This window comes from Athene noctua, chromosome 22 (genome assembly GCF_965140245.1).
Source record: "Athene noctua chromosome 22, bAthNoc1.hap1.1, whole genome shotgun sequence".
NCBI lineage: Eukaryota > Metazoa > Chordata > Aves > Strigiformes > Strigidae > Athene > Athene noctua.
Genome location: NC_134058.1, coordinates 525,079 through 538,161, shown reverse-complemented (window position 1 = coordinate 538,161; position 13,083 = coordinate 525,079). Strand labels below are relative to the sequence as shown.

The 13,083-nt window shown below is 63.5% G+C and overlaps 2 protein-coding genes across 3 annotated transcripts; one reads left to right on the top strand and one right to left on the bottom strand.

The window, feature by feature from the left end:
- Positions 1–76: 76 nt before the first annotated feature.
- KLHL21 (kelch like family member 21) lies at positions 77–7,747 on the bottom strand. Of its 2 annotated transcripts, none has more exons than XM_074924732.1 (5): positions 7,706–7,747; positions 5,687–6,784; positions 3,916–4,321; positions 2,779–2,851; positions 77–2,440 (listed from the first exon to the last, which is right to left on the bottom strand). In XM_074924732.1, exons 2-5 carry the CDS (start codon positions 6,708–6,710, stop codon positions 2,147–2,149), a joined length of 1,797 nt encoding a protein of 598 aa, XP_074780833.1. In that variant the 5' UTR covers positions 6,711–6,784; positions 7,706–7,747; the 3' UTR covers positions 77–2,146. The 2 variants fall into 2 exon arrangements, with proteins under 2 accessions (XP_074780833.1, XP_074780834.1); XM_074924733.1 differs by having other exon boundaries at positions 5,687–6,717; positions 7,706–7,715.
- A 204-nt stretch (positions 7,748–7,951) lies between these two features.
- On the top strand, positions 7,952–12,793 carry PHF13 (PHD finger protein 13). The gene is made up of 4 exons (XM_074924735.1): positions 7,952–8,094; positions 8,560–8,661; positions 9,084–9,636; positions 10,011–12,793. Exons 1-4 carry the CDS (start codon positions 8,056–8,058, stop codon positions 10,235–10,237), a joined length of 921 nt encoding a protein of 306 aa, XP_074780836.1. The 5' UTR covers positions 7,952–8,055; the 3' UTR covers positions 10,238–12,793.
- The last annotated feature ends 290 nt before the right edge of the window (positions 12,794–13,083 follow it).

Genomic DNA, 13,083 nt, shown 5'->3' with positions numbered 1-13,083 from the left:
TATCTCGGGCCTAGAACGAGAAACGTTGCAGTGAAAACTCGCTCGGGGAATATTCCCCTCAAAGACGAGTCAGAGATTTACGTAACGTGCTTTATTTAACTTGACTGCTGCAAGTAAATTTGAAAACAAACTATGAGAATAAAAATACATTATCTGTAAATGTCAAAATGCCTTTGTTTCAAAGGATGGTATTTAAACTGTACGCAGATTCGGACGCAATGACTTTTACAAAAAATAAATACAGATCTGCAACTGTTGGGCCAGGTGGGGCCTCGGGGGTGGCAGGAGGCTGCGTGTGCGCTGCTCAGGGGTCGGTGGAAATCCTCCGTCTGCGAGGCGAGTGCGGCGGGAGGCGGCGTTACAGCCACAGGCCGGGGAGCTGCCCCGCACTGGAGCCCCCACACCCAGAATCCACCCGCGCGGCGCCGGGAAAGGCTTCGAACCGCGGGGCCCCTCCGCCACCCCCGCCGGCACGCGGCCGCTTCAAGGCACTGTCAGAGTTTCGGGCTCGGGAAGAGCCCGGATTTCCCGAGTTCACCGCGGAGGAGCGAGGCCTGGGACCGCCTTCAGGGCAAAGCGGAGCTCTGTAAAGCCGTGCAGACGCTGTGGCGGGGACGGGCTCGGCCCTGCTCAGTCCGGGGGCCAGCCGGGAGGCGCGATGGAGCAGACGGGCTCTTCCATCTCTGGATGAAGTTGAAATGCAAATTGTTTTTCCTATCGGTTAAAAAACAAAAGATGGAAAAAGCAAAACGCATCCAGCCAGCGCTGCAGCCGTCGCCACGCTCTGCCGTTTTCCCGAAGGCGCAGTGCTCGTTTTCAGGCATCGCAGCTTTCACCGTCTGATTCCTCAACAAACGTTCCACGCGCGAACTGCAGGCAGCTCCTCCTCGGCGAAGGTGGATGGAGGAAACGCAGCCCAAGCCAGGTCACTTGGGCGAGCAGAAAGGCAAATCTTACACAGGCAAAAAAACCCAGCAAACCCCAAACAAAAAGAACAAAAAAACCCCTAAACTAACCAGCTACCTCTCAATCCACAACAGCCTGGCTAACTCCCACACCTTCACCAAAACACCTCGGTGGCATTTCCCAACCGCCCAAACCCCAAGAGCTCCCGCAAACAGGAGGAGCAACGGCACAAGACCCCCGGGGAGTTCCCGGGGAGGTCCCGCAGGAGGGGAATTCTGCCTCAGGGCACCCAACGTGGCAAACCTTGGCCAGATCTCCCGGGAAGCTGCACTCGCCTTTCCCTGCATTTTTTCTTTTCTAAAATACAACACCAACGTAGCTCCTTTAAAATGCTGAAGGATGAAAACTCTCCCTCAGTGCCCCGGGAGCGGCGGCGTTCTGGGCCTGGCTCAGCCCCACAGGGCGGGAGCGCGGCTGCCGCTGCCCCCTCGCGCCGGCTACCAGGGCACTCGCTGCGACCAGAAATGGAAACGATCCGGCTGTGAGACTGCGATTAGAAGGTGAAGGGTGTTTCTTAGAAGGAAAAAAAGTGCTCTGCTAGGAAGGGTTGGAAAACAAATACCTGCAGAATTTTGAATGTTGTAACAACTGAAAAAACCCCACCAAAATACAGGCAGAGATCTGGACAAAGGGAACGGGGAGGCGCCGTAGCCCAGCCGGGGCGAGATCCCGGCTATGTTGGATCCTTCTGAGGCGGGAAGGGGAACCGGGGGCTGCGCCGAGGGGCCCGTTCTGGTGTTAACCCCCCGCCCCAGCCACGCGGAGGAAGACATGTGCAGGAGCTCTGTCCTCCTCCGAGGCACAACTGAGGTGGAGGCCCAGCCACCGTCCCACCAGACAGAGCCCTCCCGAAAAAGAAACCAAAGAAAGGAGTTTGGTGGCGAAGGAAGCGTCACGGGGCGAAGGAGCTGCCGGGGAAAGGCTGTAAGTTGCTGGGTGACGTTGAGCGCTGCCGCTCTCCTCAGAGTTCACCTCTCGGGTCTCCCCTGCAGGCAGCGAGGCCTCGGGGTCTGCCGGCCGTGTCCCGCAGCAGCGAGTCAAACGTCCGGAGCTTCCCGCTCCCTCTGTGATCAGCAGGTTTTTGTTTCCAAGTGCCTTCTATTTGCCTCTGCCTTCTCTCAAAGCAACACTGGTTCCGGGTAACGAGCTGGCGCCGAGCCAGGGACGGCGCCTCCCCCTGCTAACGCAGCTCGTTGAGGTTCTGGCCGTGCAGGTTTTGGTGCTGCCTGTTCAGGCTGATGGTGTTGTCCAGCGTGATGTCGTCGTCCTCCTGCGTGGTTTCTGGCATAAACTGCCGGAATATGCTGACGCTGCCGTGCCAGAAGATGGGCTCGGGGAGCCGGCCCACCACGCTCCAGGCCCGCGTCTCGGGGTCGTAGGCTTCCAGGACATCCGAGAGTTCAAACGTGTTGTCGTAGCCCCCGGAGACGTAGAGCTTCCCGCCGAGCACGGCCACGCTGCCCCCCACGTGCACCTACAATTGAAAAATAAACCCACGCAGCAGTGAGAAAAGGAGGGGTTTGCCCAGTCGGGTGGATGATAAAGGTGTCGGGTGCTGTCCTGCAACCGCTCACCCGGAGGGGCCTCAGCACCCTCCTGCTGCCCAAACACCGGGGGGAGATGGAGCTTGAGCTCGGCCCAGTCCCGCGGACTGGGCTGAGCACCCGCTGCTGTCACAGCCCAGGATTTTGTCTTCCAGGTGACGGTGAGGCAGCGCAACGCGCTCCATGCGCGGGGGGTTACAGGCCAAGGGGCACTTGGCTTCCCGGAGGTAAACAACAGCAGGTTTTGTGACCAGCGGGCTGGTCCTACCTGGAGCATGGCGGGGATTTTGTCCCATTCGTTCTTCGCCGGATTGTAAACGTCTACTTCAGCCGAGTCGTCTCTGTGGGAGAGAACACAACATTACTCTTCTTCGTTCTAAAGCAGCAGCTTTGGTTTGAGCTATTTAAAGCTAACCAAAAAATGAGTTTGTGAGTTTTATCGGTAACCTGTTCCTCTGTCCCCCCAAAGATTATCTCACGGCTTTACACAGAGCAGCAGCCCACACGCAGCACGTGAGATGAGGGGAGGAAGGCCTGAGCCCCCTAATCTCATTAACTCCTGCAGGGGCATAAGCGCCCAGAAATCCTGAAGTGTCAATCATTAGTATTTCAAAATGGGTAAGAAAAAGGAAAACTACAGCATTGGCTTGTGACAAGTAGCGGAATTGCTAGAACACACCAGCGGTGTTCACCGAAATCCAGGTGACTCAAACTGCTCCCTGCAAGCAGCTGCCAGGAACCAGGCACTCGGCTGAGCACGAATGAATCAAGTAAAAGGTCGTGGGCAGAAGCTGCTGCTTTCCTCAAAGCTGAGGGGAGGTTAAAAAAAGAAAAGTGTCTGGAGGCCATCACAGAAGTCTATGTTTGCTCAAAGTCAGCACAGCAAGATGAACTGCTTCAGCCCCAGCATGCCTTCCAGTTTATTTTTAATGAAGTGGATAACCCAAGCGTTTGTGCCACCAGGACAGCTTCAGATGGGTAATTAAGTCCCAATTTGGAAAGGCGCTTAAAAATAGTGACCAATCATTTCATCTTCAGTCCTCTTATCTCTGCCGAGACGGAAGACGTTCTCTCCTGTGCTGCAGTTTAACGTCTTCTCGGAGCTGACTCGCTTATTTATAGCAACAAGGGGGGTTGAACCAGAAGCCAAGAAAACCGAGAAGTCTATTTCCAAGCAGCGCTGCTGACTTCAGCCAACTGACACCCGGCTATTGCCCAGCCCATGCGTTTCGATGCAGACGTTTTTACACGATTTTAAGCCCAGCTCTGAGGTCTGGCTACAGCAGAAGGAAAGAGGTGTGGCCGTTCACAGACCCACCCGCCCCAAGGCAGCGCTCACCTACGCCCACCCCCAAACCCTGCAGGGCCTCCGGGGAACCCCGGGCTCGCCGCTCCCGCCACTCACCGGATGAAGTACATGAGGCCGTTGAGGGTGACGGTCTTGGGGGCGAAGGACCAGGGAGGCAGGTGGCTGCAGTTGACCAGGGACCAGAGGTCGGTGTCGGGGTCGTAGCACTGCATGCCCATGGCCTCCTTGCCGGCCAGGGAGCCGATGGCGAACAGCTTCCCGCGGCAGGAGGTGGTGGAGCAGTTGTCCATGGGGTAGAGCATGGGCTGCAGGGCCTCCCAGCTGTCCACCGAGTGGTCGTAGCGCTCCGTGCTGTCCGAGGCGATCACGTAGAGGAGCCCGTCCAGGACCGTGGAGCTGTGGTACTCCCTGGCTTTCAGCATGGGAGACACCTCCGTCCACTCGTTGACGCTGGAGTTGTACCGCCAGACGCAGTCGTACAGCCTCGAGCCGTCGGAGCCCCCTGCGGCACAGCACGCCGCGCCTCAGGGGGTGGCCTTGCACAGGGAAGTACTTTGGGGTGACGGGGGGGGGGGGGGTTTTGTCCGTTACAGCTTTGGAATGCACCCCCCCCCGCCACCCCCCGTGCTCCGCTGCTCCCCAGGGCCGAACGTTACGGAAACATTTCAGCGCTGGGGACCACAGCGGCGTGTGCTGCGAGGGTCTTAACACAAGTTCTGCCCCGTTTCTTTCCCACCAAACCAGGCAGGATTTCTCCCGTGTCGTTCCTAGTCTGCGCTCGGCCACAACCCAAAACGAGTCTCCCAGGTTTGAGCCCCTCCATCCTTCCAAATAACCATTTCCTTCCCCATCTTGTGACCTCCACTGCGTCACTACCCAGAAACTGCTGCGGCGTAGCAGAGACCAACACTCAGCCAAGGCAGCGTTACGGCCGGCAGCGCGGAGCCCCCCGGCCCTCCCCGCGGGGCCGACACCGAGAGCGCCCGGGGGTCCCCGCCAGCAGCGGCCTCGCCGGGGCACGGGGCTCCCGACAGCATCAGCACCCCCAGACCTGCCCGGGATCACTCCGGGGAGCTCCCACAGCACCTAAGGGCGTCCCTACAAACGAGCCCATCGTCTTTACAACTCTGCCCTTAAAGCAGAGCCCTGGATTCCTGCTCGTGACTAGAGAACGGACAGTTTTCTGTTCACCTGCGCTTGACCTGCCCTTCAGATCTTTGCCTGCGCGCCCGAGCGAGCCGTTCCGCGGTGCCTGGCTTCCCAGGCCTTGGTTTGTCACGGCCACCGCAGGGCTGTCGCGCCAGCTATGGGGATGTAGTTCAAAGGAGGCCTCTACACGCGGAGTAACACCCAAATTTACACATCCATGTCACCTTGAGAGAAGTAATTATAGCCCCAGCAGACTGCGAGGAGGCCGGATTCCTGCTGAGGAAGGGACCGTGACTCACAGGCACTGGCTGGCGGAGGAACCCGGGGCTTTCTGACACACCTCTGCCTCGAGCACGCGACCGGCTCGTGATTCACGTGGCTCAGAACCCAAACACCTTCTTGGCAGCCAGAAATTCAGCCCCCCTCTCAAGTCACCCCCGTCCCCCAGGGGAGCAGTTAGACAGTTCGACCAGTGCCGGGCCTGTGACTCCTGCCCACGTGCTCAGGAGCGTTAGTCACAACAAAATGCCTCCCGGGTCGAGACCAGCTGCTAAATCCAGCACCGACTCCAGGAGTCCCTATGCCTGCCTTCAGGCTGCGGCTGCACTGAGCCCGAGCAGGGTATCAAACTCTCTGCTAACCCACGAAAAGCCGAGCGTTGCTAAGCCTCGCGGCTAGAGCCCATGTGTTCTCAACACTGCTGCTCCCATTGCCTTACCGGTGACGTAGATGTCGTTGCCCAGCGCGGCGACGCTGTAGCCCCCGCCCAGGTGCTCAGGGAACTCGGCCAGGTAGCGCCAGTGGCCGGTGCGCGGGTTGTAGCAGTCGACGGTGACGAGCTCGTCGCAGTCGCGGTCGCAGCCGCCGACGAGGACGAGGATCTCGGCCAGGCCGGTGGAGGGCCGGGGCCGCATGCGGGCACAGGGCCCCCGGTCGTGGCGGTCGAGGCGGGCGGCCTGGAAGTCACGGGCCTCGCGCAGGAGGCGCAGGCAGGGCGGGCAGCGGGCCACCAGCGGCTCGCTCTCCACGTGGGCCAGCAGGTAGAAGCGGCGCACGAAGGGCAGGCGGACGTGGGCCAGGAGCTGGGGCAGCAGCGGGGCGCGGGCGGCGGGGTCGGCGCGCACCCAGCGCAGGGCCAGCTGGAAGACGGCCTCCTCCTTGGGGACGCAGAGCCCGTCGTCCCGCAGGTAGGAGAGGAGGCGCGGCAGCGGCAGCCGCTCCAGCTGGGCGCCCAGCTCGCCCACGTGCCGCAGGACGAAGCGGTGGGCCGCGGCCGCCAGCGCCGGGCAGGCGAAGGCCTCGGCGAAGTCCTGCATGTCCAGCGCGTTGGCGGGCTCCAGCTGGCGCGCCAGCCAGGCGCCGCAGGCCTCCTTGACGGCGGGGAACTGCAGCAGGTCGGCGGCGCGCAGCAGGCGCTCGGCGATGTCGGGGCCCAGCCCGCCCACCCGGCCGGTGTAGGCGAAGTCGAGGAGGCGCGCCAGGCACTCGGGCTCCACGCCGTGCAGCCGCACGCGCTCGGCCCGCGCCTCCCGCAGCGCCCCGCCGAACATGGCGCGGAAGTAGCCGGAGGCGGCGGCCAGGACGGCGCGGTGCGCCCCGAACTCCCGCCCGCCCGCCACCACCGTCACATCCAGGAGGCTCCGCTCGGCCCGCAGCGCGCTCAGCCCCCGCAGCAGGAACACCGCGTGCGCCGGCTCCTCCGTCGCCGCCGTCCCGCTGCCGCCGCCCGCGCTCGCCGCCATGCCGTGCCTGCGGGAGAGCACACGCCGTGTCACGCCCTGTGTGGAGCCCCTGGGGACTCAACCCCGAGAGCAGCCTGTGGGACGGAGAAAAGGAAAAAAATAAAAAAAAAAAGAAAAAGGTGGGTTAGCACAGGGGAAAAGGCGTCCTCTGGCTGGGCAGCAGGATAGACTGAACAGCCCTGGAAAACACCCTCCTCCCCCGTCACGCTGGAGCGGCGGTTGCATAACGCGCTGGCGCCGCCAGCACCCGGCCCCGCTCGGTCTAATTATATTTCTGCGGAGCCCTCGCTGAAGCCTCCCGGGGTCCCGGCGGCCCCACGGAGCCGGGCAGGGCTCTATAACCCCCCACCTCGGCGGACGTTGTGCCTCCCGGGCGGGGCGTGCAGCGAGAGCAGCCCCCGCCGCTCCCCGAGGAGCACAGCGGGGTTTTTCTCAGAAGCGAGGTGCCGCGGGGGGTGTCCCCAGGAGGCCCCTTCCGGGAGCCCCCGGCTCGGCGGCGCACACCGGAGGCCTCCGGGGCGCTGTGGCTGGCGCCCGGCCAGGCTGCCCCGGCCCTGCTCGCTGCCAGCTCGGGAGCCGCTTCCGGGGAAAGAAGCGCCGGAGGAGCTCAGCGAACCCTTCTTCGCTACCGGCGGAGCCCCTCCGGCTGCGGCGGCCGCCGGCGACCCCCTCACCCCGCGGAGCGCGCGCGGCTGCGGCGCAGGAATCCTCCACGCAGCAAACGAGCGGCGCACGGGAGCGGGGCGGCAGCGGGGGAGCAGGTCCCGAAGCACCGGGCGGCTGCCTCAGGGCCCCCTCGGGGATCTGCCTTGTGCCGAGCGGCACCGGCGGGGCCCGCGCCGCGGCCGGCCCGGCGCCGGCCCCGGGCACAACGGCGGGGGCTTGGCGCGGGGCGGGGGCCAGCCTGGCGCGCGGTAAACAGCGGCTCCCGCTCCCAGCGGTGCCGGAGCTCAGGGGCCCGCAGCCGCCGCGGTAACGGGCCGCGCGGGGCTCACCTCACCGCTCCGCTCCGCTCCCGCCGCCGCCGCCGCCGCCCCGGTCCCGCCCCCAGCGGCCCTGCCCAGACCGCCGCTCCCAGCAGCCCCCGCGGCCGCTCCCGCGCACGCGCGCCGGCCCCTCTCCCGGCATCCCCCGCGGCCGCCCGGACTACGGCTCCCGGCACCCCCCGCGCGCGCGGACTACGGCTCCCGGCACCCCCCGCGCGGGAGGACTACCGTTCCCGGCATCCCCCGCGCGGCCGCCCGCCCCTTCGCCGCCTCCCGCCGGTACCGAGCGGTTCGCGGGTGTCGGCGCTGCCCGGTTGCTGCCGCCGCTGCCGCCCCGGCCCCGCCTCCCGCGCCGGGACATGGACTCCGACTCCTGCGCCTCCCCGTTCGCCCCGGAGGTGAGACGGGGCCCCGGGGGGAGAAGAGTGAGGGGGGGGGGGGCGGCTCCTGCCGCCTGGCCCGGCCCGGCCCGGCCCGGCCCGGCCGCCGGTACCCGCTCGCCGCCGCCGCCCCGCCGCGGGGCCGGGGCCATCTTGTGCCGCCCGAGCGCGGAGGGCCGGGGCGAGGAATGGCGGTGGCGCGCCCCGCCGTGTCCTGCTGCGGGGGCCGGCCCGCCGGCGGGCCCGGTACCGACCCGGGGGTGGCGGGGGGGCGGCGGGCAACGCGTGTGTGAGGGGGGAGCGCACGGGGACGGCGGCGGCGGCGCTGCCCGGCTACCGCCGCCGCGGGGGGTGGGGGTGGGGCGGCGCGGGGAGCGGCGGCGGGCGGGGCCCGGCTGCGGGGAGCGGCGGCGGCGGCGGCGCCTCCCCCCCGGCCGTGCCCGGCCCCGCGGCCGCCGCTGACCCCCTCCTCTTCCCCCGCAGGATTTCTCCCCCGCCTCCCGGCGGCACCGGACCGTGGAAGACTTCAACAAGTTCTGCACCTTCGTCCTGGCCTACGCCGGCTACATCCCGTACCCGCAGGAGGTGAGGGGGCACCGGGCGGGCGCCCTCCCGGGGCCGCCGCCGCAGCCTCCGGGGGGGTTTTTGGTGTCAAATCGGCCGTTGCGAGAAGGTTACGCCTCCGCGCCGCGTCCCTGAAACAAAAGGGGGAACTACAGCCGCTGGGAGGGCTTTCAGGGACGGGATGGGTGGCGGCTTCTTGGGCGGGGTGAAGGGAGTCGCGCTCCCGGGAGCGCTGCCCCGGGCTTCCCGGGGCCTGGGCAGCTCCGGGCCGCGGCTCTGCCCCGCGGCGGCGCAGGTTGCGGAGGGGGGGAGCGGTGGGGGAGAGCGGGGGCCTAGAGCTGGGCGAGATCCCCGCGGCCCCGGGGAAGGGGCGCGGTACCTCCGCCCCGCGCGCCGGTCGGCTCCACGTTAACGCTTTTACCCGCTTTATCCACCTTTTCCAGGAAACGCCGCTGAGGAACAGCCCCAGCCCCCCCAACAGCACTGGCGGCACGATCGACAGTGATAGCTGGGATCCCCGGTTCAACGACATCCCCTCCTCCGTCTCCCTGCCCGCCAAGAACAGAAAGAACTTCAGCCAGCTCAAGCGAGCGAAGCCGTACGGGTCCCTGTTCCAGCGGGCAAAACCCGGCAACTTCCTGCCTGAGAGAAAGCAGATCGATAAGATCAGGAAGAAGAAAAAGCTGAAGAGGAGGGAAACGGAGGTGTCTGCGGAGGAGGACTACGAGGAGAAGCTGCTGGAGCTGGAGGCGGAGGACTCTTTCGTAGAGACGCCGATGAGCCCCTCGTCCGAGGGCGACCCTCAGTCTGCGACCGAGCGCTGCTCGGTGTGGGACTCTGACACCCCTTCCAGCGTCTCCTACCCCGCCGTGACGGCCGAGCAGACGGTGGAGATCCAGAGCGTGGGCAAGCGCACGGTGATTCGGCAGGGCAAGCAGGTGGTCTTCCGGGATGAGGACGGCACCGGCGACGACGAGGACATCATGGTGGATTCGGGTAGGTGGCCTGGCCGGGGGGAGGCGGCTGCGCCGGGGACGATCTCTTCAGTGCTGGCAGCTCGGGGATAACGCCGAGGCGCGCTGCCTGGGCGGAGTGAAGGAGCGGGGGGGTTCTGGGGGGAAGGAGGGGGGGTTGTTTGTCTGTTTTTGCGTAAAGCTGCAACTTGATAGAAGCAGCCGGTTCTGCTCTCCTGGATTACAGGCTCTCGTACTGCCGAGAGTCTCCTCCCGCGCAAGGGGCACCTGGGAAAATGAGCACAGTGCCTGTCTTTGAAGGCCAGGTAGTTATTTGAGCGCAAAAGTAGAGTGGATTCCCCGTGCGGGTGGGAGGCGTCGGCCGTTACGAACCTCGCTTGCTGCTTCTCTTTGCAGATGACGACTCGTGGGACCTGGTCACGTGCTTCTGCATGAAGCCCTTTGCCGGGCGGCCGATGATCGAGTGCAACGAGTGCCACACCTGGATCCACCTCTCCTGCGCCAAAATCCGCAAGTCCAACGTCCCAGAGGTCTACATATGCCAGAAGTGCCGGGACTCCAAGTTTGACATTCGCCGCTCGAACCGCTCCCGGACGGGCTCGCGCAGGCGCTTCCTGGACTAGGGCAGGCAGGCGCGTGCGGGAGCGCTGCTGGGGCGGGCGGGCGGGCGAGCCCCCCCCGAACTGCTGCTGCTCAGGCTGGAGGGTGCCCGGCCCCGCCAGGGACGAGCAAGCGCCGAGTCGTGGGCAGCCGGGGCTGGAAGAGGCCGACGGGTGAAACCGCTGCTGGGCACCGACGGGCTCGAGGGACAGACTGAGCTCTCCGGGCTCGGCGGGGTTTTGTCCGGTTACAGCTACGAATTGGGTGATGTCTGGGGAATGTATCATACCTTTGCCACGTACGTTTTCTCATCCCATCGGGAAACTGCAAACCTTCTCTGTGCTAGGAAACTGTGTGAAGAGGGAATCTGTGTGGAGTCTGAAAAGTAAATGGCCGTGTGTTTTAATTTTAATGTAATATTATACCCGCCCATTTGTCCGTATGTATCAACCTTAGATTTTCTAAGGCCCTGCAGGAGCGTCCGTGCGTACCGGCCCCTGCGCCACCCGCCGCCTCTTCCCCGGGCCAGGGCAGCGGGGAGCTCCGTGGTTTGGCGTCGTTCGAGTGGGAGCGGCACCTCCTGCGCGCTCCAGGGGAGAGAGCAGCCCCTTTTCTGGACAGGCAGCACTGGGGATGAGCCACACCGGATTCCTTCCTAGAAGGTCTCTTCTCACGGTGATTTTTCTGTGACTTTGTTTTGCATGATCGGCTCAAATGTGTGTATGGGGGGAAACTGCTGCGTTTCCCAGCCCTTCGTTAAACTCTGAGGTGCTGTTTGAAGAGGATGGCGACTCTCCCTTTTCTTAGCCCACAATTCAAACGTGGAGTCTAAAAGGGGCCATAGTAAACTTAGAGCCTGGCAGGTCTGGTTTGGGACTTGATCATTTCCATCTGAGCACTACAGCTGAGTTGACTTTTGTTTTCACTGTTTGTTTCTTGAGACTGGATTTGTAATCATAAAAATGGAATCTTTAACCTACTGGTTGCAAACGATGCAGATAAAAGCGAGGGCGGGCTGTGCAGCTAGCAGGGCGAAGTGCAATGAGGATCCATCCGGCGTGGGGCAGGACGGGAGTGCAGAGGCCCCCCCCGGTGCTGTGGTCCATCGACGGGGCTTCCTGGGGCCTCCGCCCAAGGAAAGCTCCAAAGACGTGACGGGGAGTCGCGGCTCGTGCAGCGAGGCCACCGAAACGGCGGCGTTGCTCCTCCATGGCCAGAGCGAGCCACGTGTGCCGCACAGATTGGGTTCAGGTTTCGAGGTGCTTCTCATGGACGGCGTGTGCTCTGTCCGGTGTGGCTGGGAGGTGAGGGGGGTCCCTGGTCCCGCGGCCTCAGAACCACCGCTTGGGTGGGTACCAGCTGGTCGGGGGCTGCGTCCTGGTGACGAGCGAAGGTCCCTCGGGCACCCAGAGCCAGGCGCCCCCCTGCAGGCGCTGGGGCCGCCAGAGCCTCGGGCAGCGGCGCAGCACCACGCAGGGCCTGGGACGGGGACAGAGCCACAGGCCCTGCGGCCGCGCTTCCGTCCCACTTCCTTACAAAATCCCGTCCTGCCGGGCTGCAACAACTGACTCTGCCTTCTGGAAACCAGCTCCAGCTTCTTGAAATCTTCAGCCCGCGACCGCGGCGTGTTGCCTTCCAGAAGCTACGGAAACCACCAAGGAGTTTGCCAAAGACTTGCCCCCGACGGCTGCCTGACTGTTCTTTGCAGCCAGAAAAATAACCAAAGTTTTCCAACGCTGCCATTTCACTCTGCAAACAGAAAGGCTTTGGAAGATCCTGGTCGCAAGCCGCGTAAGGGTCGGACCTGCTCTGAAAATGGATATCTCTGTGTTTACAGCGTGTCTGCAACTCAACTGGACCCCCATGGAACGTGTTCCTGCAGCTCTCACGGGAGAAACGGCCAACTGCCAGGCGAACTGGCTCTTTTTCACTGAGGTTCGATACTAATCAATGTGACTCTTGTTCTGTTACCTTTTCAAATTTATCCCAATAGATGGTGTCTGACAAGTCCAGCACGTTACAATATCAGCAGAGAGAAAAAAAAAAAAGTAACATCTCCATTCTTATTTTAGTTCATCGCTTTCAGCCATGTATAATTATAGTTTAATTCAGAACTTTATTTTTTCATTAAAACTGTTTTAATGAACCATGTTTTTTTCTTAAATGTGAAAAAGTGAACAATGATTTTGTTTTATTCTGAGCTCGGGAGTCTGCTGTTGATTTACGGGTGTGTAACGCAGCCGGGCCGGGGCCCAGCGCGCCCTGACGCTGGCCGGGGGTGCCGGGGCGCTGCAGCCGTGTCCTCCTTGGAGCGGCTGCTCTGCTTGAGATAGGCTGCGGCTTGTCCCCGGGGCTGGTGGCAGTGGGGACGTGCCCGGGGGGGTGAGGGTGTGTGGGCAGCTTTGTCGCGGGGCGTGGGGCAGGGCGGGTGATGCCGGGTGAGCGGTGGCCGAGGTGGCCCCGTGCCCGTCCCATGCGCCCTCGGGAGCCACGTCTCTGCAGCCCCAGAAACGGGCCTCGGGCTGTGCTGCATCTGCCCCCAAACGCTGGGAGCTCCCGCCCTCCCCACCCGGGGCCACTCCAAACCACCGAAGGGCCGCTGGTGCCTGAGGGCCACCCCCCAGCTCCCGGATGAGCCACGACCCCGGAGGCAGCGCGGCTCAGCCCGCTGCGTTCGCAGCAGCCCTGGCAAGCCAAACTCTTTGGAAGTGGCGCTGGCTCGTATCAGAAGCTATGCTCTGCTTGCTTAGAGCTTCTTATTTTAATTCTGTTTGAAATTCTGTATTATAGTGATAAACAGGAGTCCCAGAGGTGCTGGAGCTGTGAAACGGCAGCTTCTGAGAGAGCAGAAATGGTGGCGGTGAACGCA

Coding starts and splice junctions, on each gene's coding strand:
- KLHL21 (XM_074924732.1), bottom strand. CDS start 6,710: ATGGCGGCGAGCGCGGGCGGCGGCAGCGGGACGGCGGCGACGGAGGAG. Junction 4,322..5,686: donor CAACGACATCTACGTCACCG/GTAAGGCAATGG, acceptor GCTGTGCCGCAG/GGGGCTCCGACGGCTCGAGG. Junction 2,441..2,778: donor AAATCCCCGCCATGCTCCAG/GTAGGACCAGCC, acceptor TTTCAATTGTAG/GTGCACGTGGGGGGCAGCGT.
- PHF13 (XM_074924735.1), top strand. CDS start 8,056: ATGGACTCCGACTCCTGCGCCTCCCCGTTCGCCCCGGAG. Junction 8,095..8,559: donor CCTCCCCGTTCGCCCCGGAG/GTGAGACGGGGC, acceptor CTTCCCCCGCAG/GATTTCTCCCCCGCCTCCCG. Junction 8,662..9,083: donor ACATCCCGTACCCGCAGGAG/GTGAGGGGGCAC, acceptor CACCTTTTCCAG/GAAACGCCGCTGAGGAACAG.